Source organism: Aegilops tauschii, chromosome 2 (assembly GCF_002575655.3).
Source record: "Aegilops tauschii subsp. strangulata cultivar AL8/78 chromosome 2, Aet v6.0, whole genome shotgun sequence".
Taxonomy (NCBI): domain Eukaryota; kingdom Viridiplantae; phylum Streptophyta; class Magnoliopsida; order Poales; family Poaceae; genus Aegilops; species Aegilops tauschii.
Genome location: NC_053036.3, coordinates 595,013,999 through 595,041,969, shown reverse-complemented (window position 1 = coordinate 595,041,969; position 27,971 = coordinate 595,013,999). Strand labels below are relative to the sequence as shown.

Below are 27,971 nucleotides of genomic sequence, written 5' to 3'. Positions count from 1 at the left end.
TCCGATGATGTGTGGGTACTTTACCTCAGACCTTCGGGTCCTTCTCCTTGATTCTCTTGGAGATCTATTCGATGTAATCTTCTTTTGCAGTGTGTTTGTCGGGACCGATGAATTGTGGGTTTATGATCAAGTTTATCTATGAACAATATTTGAATCTTCTCTGAATTCTTTTATGTATGATTGGTTATCTTTACAAGTCTCTTCGAATTATCAGTTTGGTTTGGCCTACTGGATTGATCTTTCTTGCATTGGGAGAAGTGCTTAGCTTTGGGTTCAATCTTGCGATGTCCTTTCCCAGTGACAGCAGGGGCAGCAAGGCACGTATTGTATTGTTGCCATCGAGGATAACAAGATGGGGTTTATATCATATTGCATAAGTTTATCCCTCAACATCATGTCATCTTGCTTAAAGCGTTACTCTGTTCTTATGAACATAATACTCTAGATGCATGCTGGATAGCGGTCGATGTGTGGAGTAATAGTAGTAGATGCAGGCAGGAGTCGGTCTACTTGTCACGGACGTGATGCCCATATACATGATCATACCTAGATATTCTCATAACTATGCTCAATTCTATCAATTGCTCGACAGTAATTTGTTCACCCACCGAATACTTATGCTATCTTGAGAGAAGCCACTAGTGAAACCTATGGCCCCTGGGTCTATTTTCCATCATATTAATCTCCCGTCAATAAGCTATTTCTGGCGCCGTTTATTTTGCTTTCTTTACTTTTAGTCTTTACCATAAAAATACCAAAAATATTATCTTATCATATCTATCAGATCTCACTCTCGTAAGTGACCGTGAAGGGATTGACAACCCCTTTATCGCGTTGGTTGCGAGGTTCTTATTTGTTTGCGTAGGTGCGAGGGACTTGAGCGTGGTCTCCTACTGGATTGATACCTTGGTTCTCAAAACTGAGGGAAATACTTATGCTACTTTACTGCATAACCCTTTCCTCTTCAAGGGAAAAACCAACGCAGTGCTCAGGAGGTAGCAAGAAGGATTTCTGGCGCCGTTGCCGGGGAGATTCGCGCCAAGTCAAGTCAAGATTTGGTTTCCCGACAACGAGCCATTTCTGGCGCCGTTGCCGGGGAGTCTACGCAAAAGTCAACATACGAAGTACCCATCACAAACCCTTATCCCTCGCATTACATTTTTTGCCATTTGCCTCTCGTTTTCCTCTCCCCCACTTCACCCTTGCCGTTTTATTCGCCCTCTCTTTTCCGTTCGCCTCTTTTTCGCTAGTTTCTCGTTTGCTCGTGTGTTGGATTGCTTTCTTGTCACTATGGCTCAAGACAGTACTAAATTGTGTGACTTTACCAATACCAACAATAATGATTTTCTTAGCACTCCGATTGCTCCTCTTACCGATATTGAATCTTGTGAAATTAATACTGCTTTGTTGAATCTTGTCATGAAAGATCAATTCGCTGGCCTTCCTAGTGAAGATGCCGCTACCCATCTAAATAGCTTTGTTGATTTGTGTGATATGCAAAAGAAGAAAGATGTGGACAATGATATTGTTAAATTGAAGCTATTTCCTTTTTCACTTAGAGATCGTGCTAAAGCTTGGTTTTCGTCTTCGCCTAAAAATAGTATTGATTCATGGAATAAGTGCAAAGATGCTTTTATCTCTAAGTATTTTCCTCCCGCTAAAATCATCTCTCTTTGAAACGATATCATGAATTTTAAGCAACTTGACCATGAACATGTTGCACAAGCTTGGGAGAGGATGAAATTAATGATACGTAATTGCCCTACACATGGTTTGAATCTCTGGATGATTATACAAATTTTTTATGCCGGATTGAATTTTGCTTCTAGAAACCTTTTAGATTCGGCGGCGGGAGGCATTTTTATGGAAATCACTTTAGGATAAGCTACTAAACTCCTAGATAATATTATGGTTAATTATTCTCAATGGCACAACGAAAGATCTACTTGATGAAACATAAATCTGAAACATTTGAAAAGTTCAAATAATTTCAGCACCTAAGCACTGGTCCACCCACATAACAAATTATCAAAGTAGCGAACACGAATTAAACCAACATGATGAAAGTGACTAGATGAAATTCCCGTGTACCCTCAAGAATGCTTTGCTTATCATAGGAGTCCGTTTTGGCCTGTCCTTTGCCTCAAAAGGATTGGGCTACCTTGCTGCATACTTATTGCTACGATTGTTACTTGCTTGTTACAAATTATCTTGCTATCAAAATACTCGCTACTTACAATTTCAGCACTTGTAGACATTATCTTACTGAAAACTACTTGTCATTTCCTTCCGCTCCTCGTTGGGTTTGACACTCTTACTTATCGAAAAGAGCAACAATTGATCCCCTATACTTGTGGGTCATTAGTCGCCCCTGAGTACCCCCTTTCCAGTGTGCCGACAAGGCACGCCACCAATATGGCAAGGGGGGCGCCACTTCCTTATTGGCCCTTGTGGCCCATAATTCCTTCCACCTCTTGGCCTTTTTAGGCCTGTTGATATTTAAATTAAATATAAAATGTTCTAAATACTTCTAGACCATTATATATATATATATATATTAACATCTCTAGAAATATTTTACACGTATATATAATATATCGGTAATACCCGATATTCACCAAAACCCTTTCGGTGACCCCCAAACACTTCTGGATCCTCTCAAAACTATTTCACAAATATATTCTCATGACTCATGTCTTACTAACACTTAGCAGATCATGATTACCTTAAGCTTGTGACCCCGTAGCGGTAACTCATAGACATGAACGAAAACCGTTCATTCAATGACTAATAGCGGAACCGTGGACATCCATATCGATCCTTATGAGCACACAAATGATATTCGAGTGAACCTTTGGTTATCATGTGATGTTCCCTTTGCTTCGCGATACTTCACAAAACCTGGGATCTCTCGGTATCCTCCTGAGTCATCACCATGCTCACTATACTGAAATCCTCGTTAGCGGTTTTGTTCTTCTTTCTCGTTATTGTGTTCCGGCATCCCCGTGACGAAGTCACCTGTGTCTGGCCAGATGATGATAGATGTCGTCACACCGAGAGGGCCCTAAGAATATCTCCATCGTCGGAGTAGCAAATCCCACTCTCGAACTATCCGGCCACTTGTCAAACTTTTTGATGAACCTGTAAGTTGTCGTCATGATCACCGTATTAAATGTGATGTTTGAGCAACCTCAAAACCCATCGTATGGTAAGAAGTGACCACAATACTCTCATGGTCTAAGGAGCGAGATCATATGTTAAGACTTCGTGTTATTACAATTTCATATAGACGATATTAATCCAATTCACGACAAACTAGTTTGGGTTGATTCAATATGATCGTTCTTCCAGTGTCATAATCTCAATGTTGTTTTAGGACTAACATTACACTCAGCGATATCCTAAGATCCGGAAAACGTGATCACCAACAACACTTAAGCTAGTCCCAGAGGCAAGACTAGGAACCTTCTATTTAACCGTTTATCATTCCACACGTGCATATGAGTTTTCCATTGAATCGTGTATTCCAGGATCATAGCAGTAATAGCATAGAATATAAAATCTATAATTATGAATATGTAAATATAATAATACAAATATTATTGCCTCTAGGGCATATTTCTAACAATACCGGGGCATCTCCCCCAAGCTTGGAACAAGTCAAGGGTGGTGCCCATACCCGTGTACTCAAGCTTCGTTCTTCGGTGATGGTGGTGATGAAGTAGTGGGCTTGTTTTCTGGCTTCCAAGGCATGGGCTTTTCATCAAAGAAAGAAGAACGAGTTTCCGGAATCCCGAAATCTGCAGCTAGGCTCATCTTTTTAAACCTGGACTCATACTCACAGTTTTGATTTTGTAGGTCATAGATTTGTGCTTGGAGATGATTAACCCGGTCATCAAGCTTGAAGATGGCCTCTCCAATATCCTTGTTGTCCCCCTTGTGCTCATGGATGAATTCCATGATCATGGAGTGGTTGGCACTGAGTCCGCGCTCCACCATCCCTTGACACATGAAGATTTCCTGCTCCACCGCCTCAAGCCTGGCCTTCTCGCTTCCCTCCTTCTTTGGCCCTTGAACGTCCCGGGTGTGAAACACCCCCTCACTCAACTCCATGGTTTGAGGGTGTTTCATCACCTCTGGAAGGTAGGGGTTGATGGCCTTCTCGTAGAACTTGTCCTTGGACGAGCTTGAGGGCGACATGGCGATCTAGATCTGTCAGAAAAACAGTCTGAAACAAGAACAGAGGAGAAACTTGCGATACAGTGGTCAAAACATCCGGAGTATATATAATGAATTTTTATCTTGCGAAACAAGTATTCGGGAAGAAAAAGGAGTAGGGAAGGCACACGAGGGGGCCACAAGGCAACACGGCGCGCCCTGTTGCCTTGTGACCTCCTCGTGGGTCCTCTCGGATGTTTCTTATTTTTCTAATTTTTATAATATTCCAAAACGGACAAAAATATTTTTTATGAATTTTTTGGAGATGGTTTACTTACCGTATGACATACCTACTCCTCTTCGGGATTCTGGAGCATTTCGGAAGGTCTACTCTATGTGTTCCTCCGGTGTCATTGTTTGAATAATATTGGTTTCAACATTAATGCCTTTCGCTCAAGTACCCATCTTAACGTTTCATGTTGTCTTTTCGAACCAATCGCCGGCCGATATCTTCTTGATCAAAAAACCATGGGTGAACTCAATTAAATTACTAATTAGAGGTAGTCAAGATTTATGGACCGCCTCAACTAATTATTAGAGCCGGTTTTCCTTCTTGAACTGCATGCATGAGTTTCACTAGGATGAATAACCGCCTCGGTTAGGCTGTTAGAGGTGGCTGAAAAGTTTTTGGTGAAAACCGCTTCCGTGGAACGCCTCTAACGCCCATTATGTACTAGTGTCTTTTCCCTTCTTGGCACACAGTTGGCGCATTCCCTCATCTCATCTTATCAATAATCTTACACTCACGGGCAAACAACGGGCTTTTACAAAGGCCTTAGTGCTAATTATCTTATCAATAAACCTACACTCACTCATGGGCAAAACACGGGCTTTTACGGAGGCTTTAGTAATAATCAACTTTTCCGCCCCCTGATTTTCAGGGTGGGTGGGGCCCTTCCTCCCCTTAATCCCAGTCGAATGATGCCACGTGTGACAGTCCGTCAAACCTGTAAAAATCCTTCTATGTGTCAAGCAAAGTCCTCATCTTATAGACAGGTGTGCAGTTTGGCATGGAACCAAGCGGAAGTACGGAACACCGTTATGCTGACCACTAACTAGTCAAATCCAGACGCTGTCAGATGCAAGCAATCCATATGATAATTGAACAAGCCGACAAGAAGCACTAGGTAGGTGCAACCTGAAGAGAGAATAATAAGACATGCATGGCGCAAAGTAACCCAGCTACATACTACACTACGTGCGCACCAGACACTTTTGAATTTGATTGAAAATAATTAGCACAGATCCGCGCGCAACGCAGAGAGGATTATATAAAGCCCTTGTGCACCTCTGCATTTTCATCAAGTCTTCTTGACATACACTTCCTACACCACCAAAAGCTAAGCTAGTGCAAACTACGAAGTAGGAGAAGATGGAGAGCTCAAGGAGGGCGCTCCTCCTGGTGGCGGTGGCGGCGATGGCCATCGGCCTCGCGAGTGCCAGTTTCCGTGACAACTGCGACATTAAGTGGAACCCCGAGAACGCGGCCTTCTCCGACGACGGCCACGGCCTGACCATGTCCCTAAAGAGCAACTCCTCTGGCTGCTTGCTGCAGACGAAGAAGCAGTTCATCTACGGCAGCGTCTCCACCCTCATCAAGCTCGTCCCGGGGAACTCGGCCGGCACCGTCACCACATACTACGTACGTATATCTATCCTATCGTGGTTAGCTTTAATTATCTACAATAATACTTACTAATGAGCTTGTACTGAAATGCTGATGTACTGCAATACTAACTGTGTATGCATTAATTTATCATGGATTCAGACATCTTCTGTGGGGGACGACCACGACGAGATTGACTTCGAGTTCCTGGGGAACGAGACGGGGCAGCCCTACACGCTGCACACCAACGTGTTCGCCGACGGCGTCGGCAAGAAGGAGATGCAGTTCGTGCCCTGGTTCGACCCCACCGCCGACTTCCACGCCTACACCATCTCCTGGACGCCCTGCATGATCGTCTGGTACGTCGACGACGTCCCCATCCGGGTGTTCCGCAACTACCGGGACAAGGGCATTGCGTACCCGATCAAGCGTCCGATGTTCGGCTACTCCAGCATCTGGTCGGCGGAGGACTGGGCCACGCAGGGCGGCCGCGTCAAGGCCGACTGGTCCAAGGCACCCTTCGTCGCCGGCTACCGCGACATGGTCCTCGACGTCTGCCCCTGCGACGGAGCCGACTCCTGCGTGTACGGCTGCGATGGGGCGTTCAGCCACGGCGGGCGGCAGCAGAACTGCGCTGGCCTCACCGACCAGCAGCGGGCCAAGATGCAGGAGGTGCAGAAGACTCACAGGATCTACGACTACTGCGTCGACTACAGGGACAACAAGAAGCCCGGCCCCGAGTGCAGCCTGCCGCAGTACTGATCGACCCATGCATATCCAGCTGCAGTCTGATCGTGGTCGTGGCACGCACCAAGCGGCAATGGTTGGCCGGCCGATCTACTACCACGGCATACACGACCCATTGATTCCATTGGGACTTTATTTATTTATTTATTGATACATATATTTTTGTTTTCTCAAGGTTTTTCATTCTTGTTGCTCCCGGGATGTTTTTTCCAAATTTTGTTCAATGCTTACCCGATTAAGTAATCATCAATGATCTTTTTTGAATGGATCACATAGGGCATGATTGGTTGCATGCATGAACCAACGAGCCAGGCCGCTAATGAATCATGTAAGGTTACCCACAACCACAACACACCACGACTACAATAATCTATTGATCTATGGCAAACTTACTATGATAATTTTTTTAAATGGCATAGATTGGCCTAAATCCCGCAGTGGCACCAAACTTTTCGTCTCGATCAAAAGAAAGCTTACCATGCCTAATTGGGTGGTGCTCCCGTCGGCCGATATGCCGATCTGCCCCTTATATTTGGTCGACCGATAAGTTCTCCATAAGCGATATCCCCAACATTGGCGAAAACACAAGCCATGGTGTTTGGTTACATGCAACACACGTTTTCTGGTAAGCTCCTCGTGGATGTGGTGAGGTTAGCAGCACACTAGCAGGCAGAACAAACAGAAGACACACAAAATAGATAGCATATACGAAAAAGTTAAACATAGTACGACACTTAAACGAGTAATTTTCAACCAAACCAATACGACATAGTCTTAAACCAAACCAACACACGCAACCGAGAGCTCCCCTAGACGTTCACAACGAAGGCGTCGTCATGCTTCCCGCACTGGACGACGACCATCTTCAGGGTGTCGGGAGTCGAAAGCTTAAAGATGACCATGTAGCCGATCCTGATCTGGTGGACAACGGCGAAGGGTGGCCAACCTTGATCGAGGGTGACCCTGCCGTTCATCAGCCGGACCGTCACCCTCCATGAGCAGCCGGTGTTCGTCTTCAGCTTGGACTCCCGAGGCACGGTCGGGAAGTACTTCGTGAAGTCTACAGGCATAGGTAGGCACTCCAACTTCGGGACAAGGATCACCTTGTAGAAGTGAGTTGGGCCTGCCTCCTCATGGTTTTGCTTGTAGTTCCTCCGCTTGCCGCTGGGGGGCTCCTCCAGCACGACGTCTTCGTCCAAGGGCGGCACCTCCTCCTTGCCCTTCTCCAATTCCGGCACCACCTCCTTCCCCTTCTCCAAGGTCGTGTGGTACCCCAATTCAGAGAACCGGAGGCCTTGCGTTCCGTCCCAGAGATCTATGTCTTTTGGAACACGACTATAGTTTGATACAGATAAACCATGATCTAATAGAGTACTTCATAGTAAACGGAGTTAGGTTACAATAATCTTGCTCCGCAAGGTAGTACAATAGGAGCAGCCATGCTCAAATTGTATTCCATGGTCTAGTGTCTACGGAAGTACTAGTGGTGGAAACAGTACAACACAACGGAAGACATGACGGTGGCGGGGCTTCTCTAGAGGGACACTGCTAGGACACGATCTAGCTCACACTCTCGACGTCCTTCTACGGAGCTTCTCCTATATCTGGCATGATAAGTCAGGTAAGTACTTTGAATGTACTCGCAAACTCACAAACAATCCAAAAGCAAGCAAGAACAAGGTAAACAATCATAACCACAAAGTAAAGACTTGTAAAACAAATACTAGCATAACTACTGCATAAACTTAGTTTGCACGTTAAATGTCCTATGGACCTCTTCCTGGCATGATCCTTGATCATCCAGCTATTCATAGTAGATCATCTCATGTGATCGTTCCACCTGTCTAACACAACTATCAACGTTTAACTTAAACAAATTAGGGTGACTGGTCAAATAGTGTGACATAACGAGAACTGTGTCCCTTTGCCAGGGACTGGGCTATTAAAATAGACTAGATGATACCCCGCGTGTTTTTGCAGGAACTCTTTGTCCTATGAAGATGATGATAGATAAATTGAATAACTTTTTGCATGATGTATTAAGAACTTAAGATGAGAAAACTGCAATGGACACATCTTGATATGGCATAAGTAATCTCGTTTGACTTGCATGAATATTAATGTATATAAACACACTAACAAGGATTCGGAAAGAGACACAACATGAATGATTATGTAGAAATGTTGGAGCTGTTGTTGTAAATCAATCTTCATATATGCATTATTGGCCACTGTAGCTGCTTGCTTGCAATACTTCACAAGGAGTGATGGAGCTCCAATATCAACAAAAAACATATTCCTCTCTCTCTGTTTGCCAAAGTGAGTACCAATTCTTTTTGCTCAAAGCATTAGGCTGAATAGAGCATGAGTAATTATACACATAAGCACCAAGATCCAAATTGTCGAGTTGAAAACAGAATTTGTTGCAACAAAAAGAAACTATGCATGAAACCTTATGAAAGCTGAATAAAACTGTTGCTTATTGATGATTTGGTGCGGCATACAAGAGTATATAAGAGGGTACAAACCGACTTGGGGTAGGGGTACAAAACTGACTTGGACTAGAAGTCGTATACCATAATGACTACTCTAACATCCCCCCGCAGTATCAACGGCAGGCTCGACGACGTTGAGACTGAAACAGATATCTTGAAACGGCTTAGTAGGCAGTGCCTTGGTGAAAATGTCAGCAAACTGAGCCGTAGAGGGAACATGAAGCACCCAAACCTGACCAAGAGCAACCTTTTCACAAACAAAATGAATATCAATCTCAATATGCTTTGTGCGTCGGTGTTGAACTGGATTGCTGGTCATGTAGACTGCTGATATGTTGTCACAGTAGACAATAGTGGCCTGCTCAATAGGCCTATGTAGCTCGGAGAGTAACTGCCGAATCCAGATTGTATCTGCAACGGCATGTGCCACAGCGCGATACTCAGCCTCGGCCGACGAACGTGAGACTGTAACCTGTCTTTTCGAAGACGAAGAAATCAAATTGTTACCAAGAAAAACACAAAAAACCGGAAGTGGACCTTCGAGTGTCAGGACAACCAGCCCAGTCTGCATCAGAGTATGCGGTAAGCGAGTTTGGAGAAGAATTATTGAGGTGGAGACCATGATTGAGAGTTCCTTTTAAATACCGAAGAATGCGTTTAACATGATTATAGTGAGGAACCCGGGGATCATGCATATAGAGACATGCTTGTTGAACAGCAAAAGAGATTTCAGGATGAGTAATGGTGAGATATTGGAGAGCACCTGTTAGGCTACGATAGAGAGTAGGATCGGAAAAGGGTTCACCGGTAGCCGAAAGTTTAAAACTAGTATCGACAGGAGTGCGAGATGATTGACAGTCAAGCATACCAGCACGATTAAGAAGATCAAGAATATACTGGCATTGGGAAAGAAAAAGGCTGGAGGAATCTCGAACAACAGCAATGCCTAAGAAATGATGAAGGAGTCCTAGGTCAGTCATAGAAAATTCAGATCTAAGAAGAGAGACAATATGATCTAAGAACTTTTGAGAGGAGACGGTAAGAATGATATCATCTACATAGAGAAGTAAATAGGCAGTGTCAGAAGTTTGATGATACACAAAAAGAGAGGTGTCGGAGAGAGATGGAGTGAAGCCTATTGTTTGAATGAAGGAGGAGAAGCGTTGAAACCAAGCTCGTGGGGCCTGTTTAAGACCGTAGAGAGATTTCTGAAGAAGACATACATGAGTTGGAAAGGATGGATTTTCAAAACCCAGAGGTTGCTGGCAGTAGACAGTTTCTTGAAGGGAACCATGGAGGAAAGCATTTTTCACATCAAGTTGGTGAATGGGCCATGAAGAGGAGACAGCAACACTAAGAACGGTGCGAATGGTGCTAGGTTTAACAACAGGAGAGAAGGTTTCTTCGTAATCAATTCCTTGTTGCTGAGAAAAGCCACGACAAACCCACCTGGCTTTATATCGTGAGAGGCTCCCATCGGAGTGGAACTTTTGGCGAAAAATCCATTTGCCAGAAACAATATTTGTATTGGGAGAACGAGGAACAAGTTACCAGGTGTTGTTTTGAAGTAAAGCATTATATTCTTCTTGCATGGCAGCGGCCCAATTGGGATCAAGTAGAGCAGTTTTGTAATTCTTTGGAAGAGAAGTGAGAGATACGGAGGTATGAAGGTTTAGGCGGTCTTGGGGTTGATGAAATCCTGATTTGGCCCTAGTACGCATGCGATGATCATTAATCGGGGCTGCTGTAGGAATAGCACGAGGGGGTAAGGTGGGTACTGGTGAGTCCGGCGCAGCGGAAGAGTCGGACGAAGGAGTAGGGCTGGGTGGTGGAGTGGGAGCAGGGCTGGGTGGTGGAGTGGTAGGAGGGGCCGGGGGTGTTGGGGAGGGAGCAGGGGTCGGGGGTGTTGGGGACGTCTCGGGTGGGGTGAGTGTATGGTTGGGATTGGCTATGGTGGGTGTTAATGGTGGTGGTGATAAGTTGTGTTCGGCAGGTAGGGAAGTATATAGTTGGAAAGGATGGGGAGAGGGGGTGTTTGCGGAGCTAGGGGTGTTGGATGGTGTAGTAGTGCGTTGTGAGAAAGGAAAAATGTGCTCAGCAAACGTGACATGACGAGAGACATGAACGTGTCCGGTGTGAAGGTCGAGACAGCGATAGCCTTTGTGCTCGTCAGAGAAGCCGAGAAAAGCACATGGGATAGAGCGTGGTGACAATTTATTTGCAGAAGTGGCGTAGGCATTGGGAAAACAGAGACAGCCGAAAACACGAACCGCGGAGTAGTCGGGGTGGGAAAGAAAGAGGGAATAATAGGGAGTAGTGTTGGGTTTAGTTTTAGAAGGAAGGTGGCCATGTGTAGGGCTTCAGCCCAAAACTTGGGAGGCATAGATGATTGAATGAGGAGAGTGCGAACTATATCATTGAGGGTGCGAAGAGAGCGTTCTGCTTTACCATTTTGAGGGGAGGTGTAGGGACATGAGAACCTAAGCAGGATGCCATGTTGTAAGAAGAAAGTACGATTTTTAATGTTATCAAACTCGCGACCATTGTCACATTGGATAAAGCGAATTGGGAGGAAGAAGTGAACAGACACATAGCGTTGAAAATTAAGGAAAAGAGAATGGACCTCAGATTTGTTGCGTAGAGGAAAAGTCCAGACAAAGTGGGTGAAATCATCTAGGATAACAAGGTAGTATTTAAAACCCGAAACACTTGCAATGGGAGAGGTCCATAAATCACAATGTATTAATTCAAAGGGATAAGTGCTACAAGAACTAGAGGAACTAAAGGGAAGACGCACATGTTTGCCTAATTGACAAGACTCGCAAAACACAGAATTATGAGAGTCCCTATTACATGGTATGGTAAATTCACTAAGCATAGAAGCTAAGACGGCGGGGTTGGGATGGCCCAAGCGACGATGCCAGAGATCGACGAAGGCCAGCATGGATGTTGGAGGGGTGGCGGCAGGAACTCCATTAAGAGAATAAAGATCACCGGAGCTATTGAAGCGAGCGATCTCGGCCTTGGTCAGGTAATCCTTCACAGATAGACCAAAAGGGTCAAATTCAGCCGAAACTAGATTGTCGCAAGTAAATTGGCGAACAGAGATAAGATTTTTAATGAGGGCGGGTGCAACTAGAACATCGCGAAGTAAAAGAGGTTTGGTGGAAGAGGGAAGTTGAGCCTGACCAACACAATATATAGGAATAGATGATCCATCTCCAAGGATAATGGAAGGGAAAGGAGATTTAGTGCAAGAAGATAACCAATTACTAGATGCAGACATATGACTAGAGGCCCCTGAATCAAAGATCCAATCCGTACCTGAGTTTCCTTGTGCAGCAAAGTTATTCATGGCCTGGAGAAAGGCAGCTTGATCCCAGCTCGGCGTCGCAGGTGAGGGTGGCGTCGGAAGCAGTGCCGGCGGATACGATGGTGAAGGCAGTAGGGCCGGCTGGGGAGTGTAGTAGGCATTGGCCGGCTGTGGTAGGGGTGGCGTCGGGAGCAGGGCCGGCTGAGGTGTGTAGTAGGCGCCGCCGTCGGTGCTGTAATGACCATAAGGAGCATACGTCGGGGCGGCGTGATAGGCATTGGCCGGCTGTCGGGGGTTGAGAACCCCGGGAGCACCAGTAGGCGGCCGAAGGCCGAGTTGCCAGGCACCTGAGTATGCCGGCGGAGCACCGAGGGTGGACGGAGCGGACCAGGGCATGGGCCATGCTTGAACAAGCCCCGTCCAAGGATCATGAGGAGGCCGCCATGCAACCGCAGGATGGAGCACTGGTGGGTGGTGCAGGACTCGGTGCTGGTGATGTCGTAGGCGGAACCGAACGAGTCGGCGGCGGCCTGTAGATAGGATTTTTGCCACGGTAGTTCGGACTAGGACGCCAGCCTGGGGGCGGTTCAACAGATGACGATGCGGACGGCCCGGCGGCAGGAGCCGGCCTGGAAGGCGGCGCTGGTGTAGACGACAGAGGAGGACGAGCCGCAGCATGAAAGACCTTGGGGCGAGAATCCTTGCGAGCTTGTGTTTCCGCCGCGAGTTGTAGCAAGGAACGTACTTCAGCGAATGTAGAAGGTGGTCGTATCATCGGTATGAACGAGGCTTGCTTGTCAAAGTCTTCGCTGAGGCCGACGACGACGATATTGATTAGCTGTGAGTCGCTAACTGTATCGCCGAGTTCGCGGAGCTCATCGCCAATGGTCTTAACGCGCTGGCAGAACAGGTTCACCGGGGCGTCTCCTTGCACCATATTGCGAAGCTCGGTGTGGAGAGTGTTTTTCCGAACGTCGGTGTTGCTTTGGAAGAGCTGACGGAGGGAGTGCCAGATGTTGGCAGCGGTGGCGCCGTCGTGATCGAGCATGTTGAAGATCTCGGTGGTGATGCGGGTGTAGAACCACTGGACGATCGCGAGATCGTCTTTCAACCATTGCGGATCGTCGGGGCGGGGAAGACAGTTGGCGGCGACATGCGAGCGCAGGTTCCAGCGGCCGAGGTGGAGATCGGATGTCTCCAATGGTAGTAGTTGTGGGCGGCGAGATCAAGAACTATGGGGATGTAGGGGCTGACGTCGGAGATTGTGTCAGCAAGAGATATTGGTGCGGCGAGGATGGGTGCAGGGTAGTTTTGTGGAGCTATGGTGAGGGCCGAGAGAGAAGCGGCCGCGGCGTTGGCAGCCTTGGCGATGAGTGCAGCCCGGCGCTCGAAGTAGCCGGGCGGCGGCGGCGTTGGCGGAGCCATACCCTAAACCCTGGGACCGGTATCTGATACCATGAAAGCTGAATAAAACTGTTGCTTATTGATGATTTGGTGCGGCATACAAGAGTATATAAGAGGGTACAAACCGACTTGGGGTAGGGGTACAAAACTGACTTGGACTAGAAGTCGTATACCATAATGACTACTCTAACACCTTATAAGCTACATTAAGTGAATAAAAAATAGAGAATGGCAATTTCTGTGGTTTAAAATCTCAAACATGACGAATTGTTTTGTTCAGACCTTGGACAAATAGGCATATTTAGTCAGTTCAGCATATCCAAATTGCAGAATAGTTGGGAAGATGACACAGTCAGCACTGATTAATTTGTTTGGATTTATATGCAAGATACTTAAACAGAGGAGGACATGTGCATGTACGATCCATCAAGGCTTAGTGCACAGAGATGAGTAGCAAACTGTCAACTATGAAAAATATAAAATAAAAGGGTTCAAACTTAAACTGAGCCCATACCATAGATAACCTGGAGAAAAGTTGGACAACTGCCGTTTTCCTTGTTCTGAATACACTGCAGTAATCTGCTCTTTTCCTTGTTCTGAATATACTGCAGTAGGCTTAGAAAATGAATACATTGATGCAGTATATTCATTTTCTTGGTAATATTTCCATCAATCATCCCATGACTGTAGTCCTGAATGTATGAAATATTTCCATACAACTGGGCATCATACTTCTCTTTTAATCTGATCAGTTCCTAGGATTTGCAAGAATACGTCATGGAGCAAAATTAAACATAATAGATCCACACCTCTTCTGAACAAAATCAAGGAAAGTGACCATCTCATATCATTACCAAAGCTTGTCGAACATAGAAGCCTATGATATATAGTAGTTACATACCTCCTCGGTTTCATAGAGTCCGTGCAGAATTTTTTCCTCTGATCATAGATGACGTTGGGTGTGCCTTGAATCAGTGCCCTGTGACAGGGAGCAGGGAAACACTGTCACCAATAGTCTTGCAGATTTTTGTGCGGAGCATCCAACCTGATAGAAAAAGACAGGGGTGGTGGCGGCTCAAGAATCAAGATCCATGTTGCCCAGGGCATCCGGTGACACCATAACTCCTCCTAACCTCTACAATAGGTCGACGGCGTCGCATGATTCGACCGACGGCAAGGCGAACGGGGGCAGCAGAAGGAGATGAAGGCGCCATGAGGCGGCCGGCGGCTGCAGAGAAGGATGCGTGATATCGAAGGATCGAGAGATGCAGCAGAGACGGCGGCTGCTAGGCGTCATCCGGATGCCTCCAGCGAAAAAACATCCGCCTAATCAGCCGTTGGATGCACATAATCACAACCATCCCATCCTGCTCCATGCGCACTGACTCAGTCATCGCCTTCCGCTACTGTGTCTGTTGAAAAACAAACAGCGGCCGTGGCATGCAGCACTTACACAGCAAGATAGCATCCCAAAGCGGCACCAGATCGGAGCTCGGTCGGGGCGTCGCCGGAGAGTTGTTGGGTCGTCGCAGCACCCCCTTGCAGCATGGCGGCCCGTCACAACATCATCTCGCAGCACATCGCCAGTCATCGTAGCATCGACTAGAAGTACGGCGGCACCGTCGCAGCATCGGCTCGAAGCACGGTGACGCCGTCGCAGCACCGCTTCGCAGCACGTCGCCGGTCTTCGAAGCACCACCTCACAGCATGCCGTCAGTCGTCGGCTCGTTGCAGCATCGGCTTGAAGCATGATGGCGCCGTCGTAGCACCGCCTCGCAGCACGTCGTCGTCGCAGCACCGCCCTGCAGCATGTCGCCGGTCGTCGTACCACCGCCTCGCAGCATGTCGCCGGTCGTCGACTCGTGGCAGCACTGCCCCGCAGCACGTCGCCGTTTGTCGGATCGTCGAAGCACCGGCTTGACGCACGGCGGCGCCGTTGTAGCACCGCCTCGAAGCACGTCGCTGGCCGTCGCAGTATTGATGTCTTGTGGGTCTGCTTGCTCGCAACTCATATTACGGTGGCGCCCCCCGCAGCTCTGCCTTGTAGCACGGCGGCGCCCCCGCAGCTCTGCCACGCAGTGCAGCGAACCACATCTGGTGTGTTTTGCAGGCGGGATAAGAAAAGAGAGCAGGAGGAAGAGGATAAGGATGGAGAGGGACACGGGGAGGAGATAAGGAAGAAAAGGCAAATTTGACAATTTTGACCTCGAAACGAAATAAATTCACAGAATGAACTGGGTGCGAAATTATTTCACACCCCTAACCCTTTTGTGTAGCGCCCGCCACGCCGGCGCCACACCCTACGGTGCAGCGCCTAGCTCCGCGGCGTTGCACCACTGTCCACCGTGGCAGCCCACGGGCCCGCACCCAGCCGTGCAACGCCTTCGAGCTAGGCGCTGCATCTGTAATATGCAGCGCCTAGCGGCTAGGCGTTGCACGTGTAATGTGCAGCGCCTAGCGGCTAGGCGCTGCACTGTGACTTATCCAGCCACTTGGCTGGGCCCCCCTCCCCCACCCCCCCCCCCACCACACACTCTCTCACTCTCTCCCCGAGCTTTGCCCCCTCTCCCACTCTCCCCCCTCTCAAATCTTCTTTCAAATCTTGCAAATTTGAAGAATTTGTCCGTGGATTTCGAAGTCAAACCCTCCCTCAAGGTAATAATCTCCGATCCCCTTGTTTTGATCGAAGTAAAGTTCTCCCATTGCTCATTTGTTGGTAGTTTGGGGAAACCCTAGTTTAGTTTGGATCTAGAGATTTGCATGGAGATGTGAGATGTTTGTTTGCCAATTTCTATGATTACGCTTTGTTAGTATGCTAGGGTTATTCTTATGGGTGTTCTTATGTTGGTGCTAGGGTTAGGTTTAGGGCTAGGGTTATGGTTAGGGTTAGGTTTAGGGTTAGGGTTATGGTTAGCGTTAGGGTTGTTGTTTCATATATATATTAGGGTTTGTATTCGGTGTTAATCCATGGATTAGTACTCATGGAAGCAATGTTACCTTGTGTTCATTGCTTATAGGGATGGGAAGAACATGTGTGTTTGTTCATCATGGGGACAAAGACGCCTTTTTGAAAGGCAATAAAGAACCGGACCCGGATGAGCTTGACATTGTGTTTGATAGTAGTCCTAGCTATGCCGAGCTCTTGCAACAAGTTAGGAAAGATTTGAATTGGATGGACCCTAGTGATATCATTGAGTTGGAGGGAAGGCATAATGTTGGTTTTGGAATGCACATCCGTTGGAAGACAATGCGTGTAAACTCGGAGCAACGTTGGGTTGCATACAAGGAGACGGTGGCCGAATCACTAGACAAGGCTCTTGAGTTATTTGCAATGAAGAAGGTTGAGTCAAGTTTGCATTTGGACTTGAACCGGAACCCCTCCCCTTTGGTTGCTAGTAGCCCCCCACCCTTGAAGCAAGATGAAATTGTTGAACCTCTTTTGACCCAAGAAGTGAGGCCAACATTGAGCCCGTGTAGAAACAACCAAGATGAATCTTTGCAAGAGGACAACGATGAGTATGCGGATGATGACAATGAAGTTGATCTCCATGACAACAATGTGGGTGATCTCGACAAATATCATTTGCAAGAGACAATGGACCATTCCATCCCTTTTTCCCGTGCATATGCATCGGACTCGGATGACGATGGTCCCGATGAACAAGTTGATGCGGAGGGGTTCACGGTGAAGGAGGCCGAAGCTTTCGAGAAGGTATTTGGTCGGGATCATCGGACTACATTGTTCAAGGATGTTAGTCTCGCGGATGAAGCCGTGGTAGATGGTGGCCAATGTGTAGCTCTTGGGGTTAGGCCAAGCTCTCACCGTGATTTGGTAGACGACAAGAACCGGATTGCTAAAGGTTCTAAGTTCGACAGCTTGTTGGATTTGAAGATGTGGCTCGACAACTACTCGGTTACGCATTATCGTCCACACAAGGTGGTGCACTCGGACGTCAATGTGCGCTACATGGTTGCATGTGCATGTGAAGATGAAAAGGAGGTCCAACTTGGACTTACAAGAGGCCGTGGTGGTGGTAGAGGTCGTGGAAAGGAGGTCCAACAAGGAGTGGCAAGACGCCGTGGCGGTTGTCCGTGGATTGTGCGTGCAAGACCATGGAAAGGAGGTCCTACTTGGCATGTAGTGAGTTGTGTGCCAACTCACATGTGCCAAGGCAAAAGGGTGGATGGCAAGATTGTGTCCCAAGACCACAAACAACTCACGTCCGAGTTCATCGCTTACAGGCTCTCCAACTCAATATCCACACTTCCAACAATGAGCGTCCAACATGTCATTGACCTTGTGAAAGCCATCTTTCATTACAAGGTGAAATACGACAAGGCATGGAAGGCGAAGCAAGCCGCATTTAAGATGTTGTATGGTACATGGGAGGAAGCATACAACTGAATCCCTAGGTTGTTGTTAGCCATGGCCGCGACAAACCCGGGCATGGTTCATGGTTCATAGTTTCGCAACCAGTTCATTCTGTGATTTGCTTTCGCTTATAGGTCAAAATTGTCAAATTTGCCGGAAGAAAAGGGGGCACGTGGGTGGCCCCCACAGGCCACGCGTCACAAGGAAACGGCGGCTGCGCGATGCGGTTGTTTGCATCCGACCGTTTTGAAGCAGTTTCCCTTATTTATTTAGAAAAGCCAAAGGGCATCAGTTACGGAAGTCTATGAATCACATGAGAATTACGGCCTTAGTGCTAACCAGGTGGATGACCTCATATGCCCTCGTCGTCAGTTGAAAAGTGGTCTTTTCTAGTGGGAGACTATTCGGCTGTTTACATGCAAACGGAGAAGAATGATTGGATGATAACTGCTGACATGGCATCTCCGCTGATGTGGATAGGCTGCATGTGAAGATAAATAGGTTAGTGAGGATGAACTATTTAGGTATTATAGATTCAACACACACTCTGCAGAGGCTGTACACTTTATCCACACCATAGCCTCCCAGTCTAACAAATCCCGCTCATAGCCTGACACTCTAACCGTGTCTCCGACCTCCCATAGGCTAGCCCCGGGAGAGAGGATCTGGGTCCTTGTTATCACTATAAAATTTGCTCTATTCAGTGACAAAAACCTTGGTGACGAAATAGGAACCGTCGCTTAAAATCATAATTTCTGTGACGGTCCACCGTCACAAGGTGTTCGGGGCAGCGCCCTAGCCAACTTTGGCGACATTCTGGGTTGATTTTTTGCGCAGGCGTGTCCATTTTTTTCCTAGGGTACCGTGGGTACCACTTAGTAGTAGCGCTGGTCGGCTTAGCCTATGTTACTACTAAGATGTACTTGTAGCGCTGGCTCTGGCCCCGACAGTAGCGCGGTCTTCCTACCCCACGCTTGTGGCTAAGCATCTATCTATAGGGTATTTTCTAGTAGTGTTGTCTTTTCAGACCAATCGGCACCTGATATCTTGTTGACTGGAAAACTGCATCTGAACTTAAATTATTAATTAGAGGCGGTCAAGATTTATGGACAGCCTCAGCTAGTTATCATAGCCGGTTTTGCTTCTTTAACCGCATGCATGAGTTTCACGAGGATGAATAACCGCCTCCATTAGGCTATTAGAGGTGGCTGAAATGTTTTGGGTGAAAACTGCTTCCGTGGAACGTCTCCAATGCCCATTTACGTGGAAGGTGTCCTTTCCCTTCTTGGCTCACAGTTGGCGCACTCCCTCATCTCATCTCATCGACAGGTGCGCAGTTTGGCATGAAACAAAGAGGAAGCACGAAACATCGTTGTGTTGCAACAACCTGGACACGGCCCAAGAGTGGGCGACTGCGTGGTGGGCCGTCTTGGCCCAAATGGCTTGTAATAGCAAGTACTTATAGTTGTGTGTGTGAGTGAGGGCTATCGAATTGTAATCAGAACATTATTCCTATCAAGCTTTCCTCCCTACTCTTTCCCCTCCTCCAAGTTCTCTCTTCCTCTGGGACTATTCTTCTGGTTTGAGATCCAGATCCCAGCGAGACGCAGGGAGGTGCTACAGGAACGTAGCATTTGGTACTCAGTGTCGTGTATCGATCCGCTTCCTCTGATCCGAAAATTTTCATCCAGATCTCGCGATCAATCCTTCGATCTGCTTGTAATTCCTGGCAAAAGGTGCAGATCCCCTCGGGCGATCTCGCGCAAAACACCTCGGTGTACCTGCGCTAGGTCGAGTAGATCGAAGAGAACCACGACGGCTCGTTTGGCCAAGCCTAACCTCTCGGCGCGCATGGCGGCCGTGGAGCTCACCTTGGCGGAGCTGCAGCAGCTTGTTCAAGCGACGATCCTACAAAGCAAGGCGGTCTCGGAGGCGGGCGCGAAGACGGCGGAGCGATTGGATGTACTCCAGGACTCCTTCGACAAGTATGCCTCCTCCTCGGCCAAGGCCTTCGACGCGCTGGCCACGATGACCACAGGGTCGCTGGCTCGCACAGAGTCGACACTGGGTCGCGTGCTCGCCGCGCACAACTCCCTCGATGCGACTGGGGCGGAGATGAGGAAGTCTCTGGAGGGGATCGTCCGCCGCGTCGACACCATGGAGCAGCCGCCACACACAACGCAGTCCCAGGACCCGCTGACCGCGCGGATAGAGCCACAGCACACAAATCGGCAGGGGGCTACTCAACAGCAGTCAGGACATGACATCAGGGGTCTCCGGGTACCATCTCAGCATCGAAGCCGCGGTGAGCATTCCAAATCCCAGGCTCACTTCTAGGAAGAACTGTCTGATGAGTATGAGGACTGCGATGGATCGCCGAATTCTTAGTTCCAGTACACTCCTGGGAACTGCTCGTATTCCGCGATCTGATTTCCCCAAGTTTGAAGGAGAGAACCCCAAGTGGTGGAAGAAACAATGCGAGAAATATTTTCGCATGTACAATGTCAAGCCTGAGTTATGGGTCGATTTTGCGACAATGCATTTTGCAGGAAATGTGGCGTTATGGCAAACCTATGAAGCAATGCACGGCATTGACAGTTGGGCAGCACTGTGTGTGGCTGTCTATGCAAAATTTAACAGGAACAAGTACTCTCGAGACATCGATGTGTTTTTCTCTCTGAAACAACATGATTCAGTCGACAGCTATGCCCACACATTTGAGGAGCAAATGCACAAAATGCTGGTGTACAATCACTCATATGATGAGACCTTCTTCATCAATCGGTTTGTGGAAGGGTTGAAACCTGCCATTCGCGCTCCTGTCAAGTTACAGCAACCTACCTCACTGGATTTGGCTTATTCCTTGGCTCAAACACAAGAAGCTCTGCTGGCCGAGGACACATACAGATCGAGCAAGCGTTGGCACTCCAAACCTTATGTGCATGAAGGACTTATGGGTGATGCACCTACTGTCAAAAGTGTTGATGAGCGTCCCAAACAAACTGACAGAGTGGATTCTTTACGGGCCCAACGCAGAGCACGGGGTAAGTGTTTCAAGTGCGGAGAAAAGTACAGTCCTGGCCACAAGTGTCCTCAAGCAGTGCAACTGCATGTCCTGGAAGAACTCATAGAGGCTCTTCAGATGTCTGAGATCCCTGACAGTGAGTCTGAATCGGAAGTGGACACACCACAGACTACTAGGCCAAAGAATACTGACACTGATGCTTGCATGAAACTATCGGTTCATGCAGCAACATGAACCTCTTCTAAAGAAAGTATTAAACTGCAGGGCATGGTGGGGAAAAGACAACTCCTGATCCTGGTTGATTCGGGCAGCTCCACAAATTTCATCAGTGCAGATCTAGTACAAGAATTACACTGTCCAGTGGAGGAAATTGCTGCAGCCAAAGTCACTGTTGCTAATGGTGGAACATTGCAGTGCAACAAACAGGTGCCAAATCTTCAGTGGTTCTGTCAGAACAACTCCTTCAACACATCCCTGAAAGTGCTTCCTCTTGGCACATATGACATCATCTTGGGAATGCAATGGCTAGAAACAATGAGCCCCATGTGGGTAGACTGGAGGAAAAAAGTAATGAGGTTTAAGTACCGGGGTGTGAGAATTACATTGAGAGGAGTCAGAGACAAGCTCACCTCTTGCACAGCAATTTCAGGGAAGCACTTACAAGGCTTGCTCAATACAGGAGCTGTGGAACAAGTAATTCAGTTGTGTCACATTGTAGAAGTCCCAGCAACTCAGGACCTGATACCTCCTTCAGTTCAGTCCATTTTGGACAAACATAAGCAGCTGTTCAATACACCTGATTCATTGCCCCCACACAGATCATTTGTCACCAGATTCCCCTGTTACCAGGAGCTAAACCTGTCAACAACAAGCCCTACAGATACAATCCTATGCAGAAGAGTGAAATTGAGCAGCAGATCTCTACCATGCTACAACAAGGAGTCATTCAAGAGAGCACCAGCCCATTTGCTTCTCCAGTATTGTTAGTCAGGAAAAAAGATGGGAGTTGGAGATTCTGTGTGGATTATAGACAGCTCAATTTAGTTACTGTGTAGCACAAGTATCCTATGCCTGTAGTTGAAGAGCTCTTGGATGAATTAGCAGGAGCAACTTACTTCACTAAACTAGACCTCAGATCTGGATACCACCAGATAAGATTAGTGGAGGGTGAACAATATAAAACAGCATTCAAAACACATCAGGGTCTCTATGAATTTAAGGTTATGCCATTTGGACTTACAAATATACCAGCAACCTTTCAAGCTGCAATGAATGCACTCTTTGCTCATTTGTTAAGAAAGTGTGTACTAATTTTCATGGATGACATCCTCATATTCAGTGAGACTTTGGAACAACACCTAGCACACTTGGAAGAGGTGTTCACAATTCTGCAGAACAACCAGCTCTTTGTGAAATACTCTAAGTGCACTTTTGCTCAGTCAGAACTAGAATATTTGGGTCATGTCATCAGTGGCAAGGGAGTTCACACAGACCCTTCCAAGATCAGAGCTGTTCAGGAGTGGCCAGTACCTCTTACTACAAGAGATGTCAGAGGATTCCTTGGACTTACTGGATATTACATGAGATTAATTAAAAATTATGGGATCATTAGCAGGAGTCTATCTGACCTACTGAAAAAGGATGTGGTGTTTGCTTGGACACCAACTACTCAGGCTGCCTTTATGCATTTGAAAGAAGCTTTGGCCACAGCCCCAGTGTTGGCCCTCCCAAATTTCAAGAAAGAATTTATTGTGGAAACGGATGCCAGCAACAGTGGCATTGGTGTTGTGTTGATGCAAGAAGGCCACCCCATTTCCTATCTCAGCAAAGCTCTGGGCCCTAAATCTCAGGCATTGTCCACATATGAAAAAGAGTGTTTAGCAATATTACTGGCTGTGGAAAAATGGAAATCATACTTGTAGCATGATCCCTTCACTATTGCTACAGATCGCAGAAGCTTGGTTCACTTGCAAGATCAGAAAATGTACAGCCCCATGCAACAGAAAGCATTTCTCAAATTGCTTGGACTACAGTACACTATTGTGTACAAGAAAGGATTGGAAAATATTGCAGCTGATGCTCTGTCCAGACCACCTGCTCCCATGGAACTGTATGCAATTTCCTTCTGCACCCCCAAGTGGCTGTCAGTTGTTGCCGAAGGATATCAAACTCATTCAGCAGACAAGGAACTTCTCCAAGAACTGGCTCTCTCTGGCAGAAATGAAAAATGCTATGTTCTACATAATGGAATTATTAGATATAAGGACAGAATTTGGCTAGGCCATAATACTGAAGCACACCAGGCAATTATGCTAGCACTGCATAGCAGTGGAATTGGGGGCCACTCAGGGTTCCAAGGCACATATCAGAGAATTAAGGCCTTATTTGCCTGGCCTGCCATGAAACAGGCCATCCAGTCATATGTGCAAAGTTGTACAGTCTGTCAGCAGGCTAAGGCTGAACATATCAAGAAACCCGGATTACTCAATCCTCTACCTATACCCAAAGAGGCCTGGAGTTTAGTCAGTATGGATTTCATCGGCGGGCTACCCAAGAGCAAATCCTTCGACACTATCCTAGTGGTGATCGAGAAGTTCAGCAAGTACGGGCACTTTGTACCTCTGTCACATCCTTTCACTGCACTGCAGGTTGCACAACTCTATGTGGATCAGGTCTATCGGCTGCATGGCCTACCCAAAGTGCTGGTAACTGACAGGGATCCCATCTTCACAAGCACCCTTTGGCAAGAGCTGTGCAGACTGACAGACACTACCATGAACATGAGTTCAGCTAGTCATCCCGAGACAGATGGCCAAACAAAGAAGCTGAATCAGTGTCTGGAAACGTTCCTGAGATGCATGGTCCACTCCACTCCTAAGAAGTGGGCACACTGGCTGCCCCAGGTAGAATATTGGTACAATACGAATTACAATTCAGCACTGGGCACAACACCATTTCAAGTCTCGTATGGCTACCAACCTCGTCACCTGGGAGTTGACAACTTGCAGAGTTCACTATCTTCTGACCTGTCAGGATGGCTAGCTGAGAGAAATCTGATGCAAGGCTTAATCAGGGAGCACTTGCTGCGCGCCCAACAGCGAATGAAGGCTCAAAAAGATACTAAACGCTCTGATCGTCAGTTCAAGGTGGGTGACTCGGCATTCCTGAAACTCCAACCCTACGTGCAACAGTCAGTTGCCCGATGACCGAACCACAAGCTGGGTTTCAAGTACTTCGGACCATATCAAATAGTTGCTCGCATTGGTGAGGTGGCTTACCGGTTGGCCCTGCCGGAGTCCAGCAAAATCCACCCCGTGGTGCACGTTTCACTGCTTAAGGCGGCGGCTCCTCCATCCAACTCAGAGGATTCTTCAGAGTCGCTCCATTATGTGCTCGAGCACGCGTCCAGACCAGCTCAAGTTCTCCAGTCGCGTATGGTGCAAGTGGGGGGTCATACCCGCACACAACTGAAGATTGCTTGGCAAGGGTTGCCGCTGTCCATGGCAACCTGGGAGTGGGCAAGTACGATCGCGCCAGCGACAACGACCTGATACTGAACAGTCGAGGGCGAGCTGTTCCTTAAGGAGAGGGGAATGCAACAACCTGGACCCGGCCCAAGAGTGGGCGACTGCGTGGTGGGCCGTCTTGGCCCAAGTGGCTTGTAATAGCAAGTACTTATAGTTGTGTGTGTGAGTGAGGGAGACTATCGAATTGTAATCAGAACATTATTCCTATCAAGCTTTCCTCCCTGCTCTTTTCCCTCCTCCAAGTTCTCTCTTCCTCCGGGACTATTCTTCTGGTTCCAGATCCAGATCCCGGCGAGACGCAGGGAGGTGCTACGGGAACGTAGCATGTGCTGACCACTAACTAGTCAAATCCAGACGCTGTCAGATGCAAGCAATCCATATGATAATTGAACAAGCCGACAAGAAGCACTAGGTAGGTGCAACCTGAAGAGAGAATAATAAGACATGCATGGCGCAAAGTAACCCAGCTACATACTACACTACGTGCGCACCAGACACTTTTGAATTTGACTGAAAATAATTAGCACAGATCCGCGCGCAACGCAGAGAGGATTATATAAAGCCCTTGTGCACCTCTGCATTTTCATCAAGTCTTCTTGACATACACTTCCTACACCACCAAAAGCTAAGCTAGTGCAAACTACGAAGTAGGAGAAGATGGAGAGCTCAAGGAGGGCGCTCCTCCTGGTGGCGGTGGCGGCGATGGCCATCGGCCTCGCGAGTGCCAGTTTCCGTGACAACTGCGACATTAAGTGGAACCCCGAGAACGCGGCCTTCTCCGACGACGGCCACGGCCTGACCATGTCCCTAAAGAGCAACTCCTCTGGCTGCTTGCTGCAGACGAAGAAGCAGTTCATCTACGGCAGCGTCTCCACCCTCATCAAGCTCGTCCCGGGGAACTCGGCCGGCACCGTCACCACATACTACGTACGTATATCTATCCTATCGTGGTTAGCTTTAATTATCTACAATAATACTTACTAATGAGCTTGTACTGAAATGCTGATGTACTGCAATACTAACTGTGTATGCATTAATTTATCATGGATTCAGACATCTTCTGTGGGGGACGACCACGACGAGATTGACTTCGAGTTCCTGGGGAACGAGACGGGGCAGCCCTACACGCTGCACACCAACGTGTTCGCCGACGGCGTCGGCAAGAAGGAGATGCAGTTCGTGCCCTGGTTCGACCCCACCGCCGACTTCCACGCCTACACCATCTCCTGGACGCCCTGCATGATCGTCTGGTACGTCGACGACGTCCCCATCCGGGTGTTCCGCAACTACCGGGACAAGGGCATTGCGTACCCGATCAAGCGTCCGATGTTCGGCTACTCCAGCATCTGGTCGGCGGAGGACTGGGCCACGCAGGGCGGCCGCGTCAAGGCCGACTGGAACAAGGCACCCTTCGTCGCCGGCTACCGCGACATGGTCCTCGACGTCTGCCCCTGCGACGGAGCCGACTCCTGCGTGTACGGCTGCGATGGGGCGTTCAGCCACGGCGGGCGGCAGCAGAACTGCGCTGGCCTCACCGACCAGCAGCGGGCCAAGATGCAGGAGGTGCAGAAGACTCACAGGATCTACGACTACTGCGTCGACTACAGGGACAACAAGAAGCCCGGCCCCGAGTGCAGCCTGCCGCAGTACTGATCGACCCATGCATATCCAGCTGCAGTCTGATCGTGGTCGTGGCACGCACCAAGCGGCAATGGTTGGCCGGCCGATCTACTACCACGGCATACACGACCCATTGATTCCATTGGGACTTTATTTATTTATTTTTTGATACATATATTTTTGTTTTCTCAAGGTTTTTCATTCTTGTTGCTCCCGGGATGTTTTTTCCAAATTTTGTTCAATGCTTACCCGATTAAGTAATCATCAACGATCTTTTTTGAATGGATCACATAGGGCATGATTGGTTGCATGCATGAACCAACGAGCCAGGCCGCTAATGAATCATGTAAGGTTACCCACAACCACAACACACCACGACTACAATAATCTATTGATCTATGGCAAATTTACTATGATAATTTTTTTAAATGGCATAGATTGGCCTAAATCCCGCAGTGGCACCAAACTTTTCGTCTCGATCAAAAGAAAGCTTACCATGCCTAATTGGGTGGTGCTCCCGGGATGTTTTTTTTTTCCAAATTTTGTTCAATGCTTACCCGATTGAGTAATCATGAACAATCTTTTTTGAATGGATCACATAGGGCATGATTGGTTGCATGCATGAACCAACGAGCTAGGCCCCCTAAAGAATGAAGTAAGGTTACCCACAACCACAACACACCATGACTATAATAATCTATTGATCTATGGCAAATTTACTATGATAATTTTGGCCTAAATCCCGCGGTGGCACTAAACTTTTCATCTCGATCAAAAGAAAGCTTACAATGCCCAATTGGGTGGTGCTTTTTCATGACCAAAGGAGGGTTACCACCAAAAACATCACATATAAGGGAGATGCATAACTACTTAAAATATGAATTTATTTTGAATTTACAGATCCTATTTGAGATACATGTACTTTTTTTTCTGTAGAGAGAGATACATGTAGTTCAAATTTGAATAATATCTAATAATTAACTCGACACTCATTTAAGACCTAAATAATGGCAAATGATTTTAAAAAAATACTACCTTTGATATGAACACTACAATAGTATATTCCATGTACAAAACATTTGGAATACTGCAAACAACTATTTTTGTAAGGTCCTATACAAGGTACCTTATCTTGTTATTTCAGAAATAGAAAAAAACATAACAAGATGGAACATAAAGGAAGGAAAATCTAATGGGCCAAAACAAATCTCTTCTCTCTCCTTTTCCTTTTTCTTCCATTTCCCTCTACCACTAAATGGGCCAAACCCATGTTTACTTTCCCTTCTCCTTCCCTTTTTTCCCTTCTATTTTTTACGACAGGGTCATGGCCCAATAAGACAATCGAGGCCAGCCCAAACTACTACTCTCTAATTTTGTTCTTTGCCTATTTCTTTTTTTTCCAGAAAAAATTAAAGTGGCCAATTTAGTATTGCAATTCTTTATACAAAATTCATAGGAACCACCAAATGTATGAATAATATATGGAAATATTCATAATTTCCCAAGTATCTATTCATGGCATTTCCATGGAGGTTAATAGTAAGATTTAATTTGTTCTTAATAAATAATTCTAATTCAAGATTCCAAAGTTTTATAAGTTGTGCGAAATTACAAAGATGTATACAATCCTAGTTTAGTGATACG

General features: G+C 47.2%; 3 protein-coding genes across 3 annotated transcripts; 2 read left to right on the top strand and 1 right to left on the bottom strand.

The window, feature by feature from the left end:
• Positions 1-3,687: 3,687 nt before the first annotated feature.
• On the bottom strand, positions 3,688-4,200 carry LOC109758613 (uncharacterized). The gene has a single exon (XM_020317478.1). The coding sequence runs from the start codon at positions 4,198-4,200 to the stop codon at positions 3,688-3,690; it is 513 nt and encodes a 170-aa protein (XP_020173067.1).
• Positions 4,201-5,539: 1,339 nt separating this feature from the next.
• On the top strand, positions 5,540-7,355 carry LOC109758610 (probable xyloglucan endotransglucosylase/hydrolase protein 12). The gene is made up of 2 exons (XM_020317474.4): positions 5,540-5,860; positions 5,987-7,355. Exons 1-2 carry the CDS (start codon positions 5,591-5,593, stop codon positions 6,584-6,586), a joined length of 870 nt encoding a protein of 289 aa, XP_020173063.3. The 5' UTR covers positions 5,540-5,590; the 3' UTR covers positions 6,587-7,355.
• Positions 7,356-25,293: 17,938 nt separating this feature from the next.
• LOC109758611 (probable xyloglucan endotransglucosylase/hydrolase protein 12) lies at positions 25,294-27,495 on the top strand. Its single transcript, XM_020317476.4, has 2 exons — positions 25,294-25,634; positions 25,761-27,495. Exons 1-2 carry the CDS (start codon positions 25,365-25,367, stop codon positions 26,358-26,360), a joined length of 870 nt encoding a protein of 289 aa, XP_020173065.3. The 5' UTR covers positions 25,294-25,364; the 3' UTR covers positions 26,361-27,495.
• The last annotated feature ends 476 nt before the right edge of the window (positions 27,496-27,971 follow it).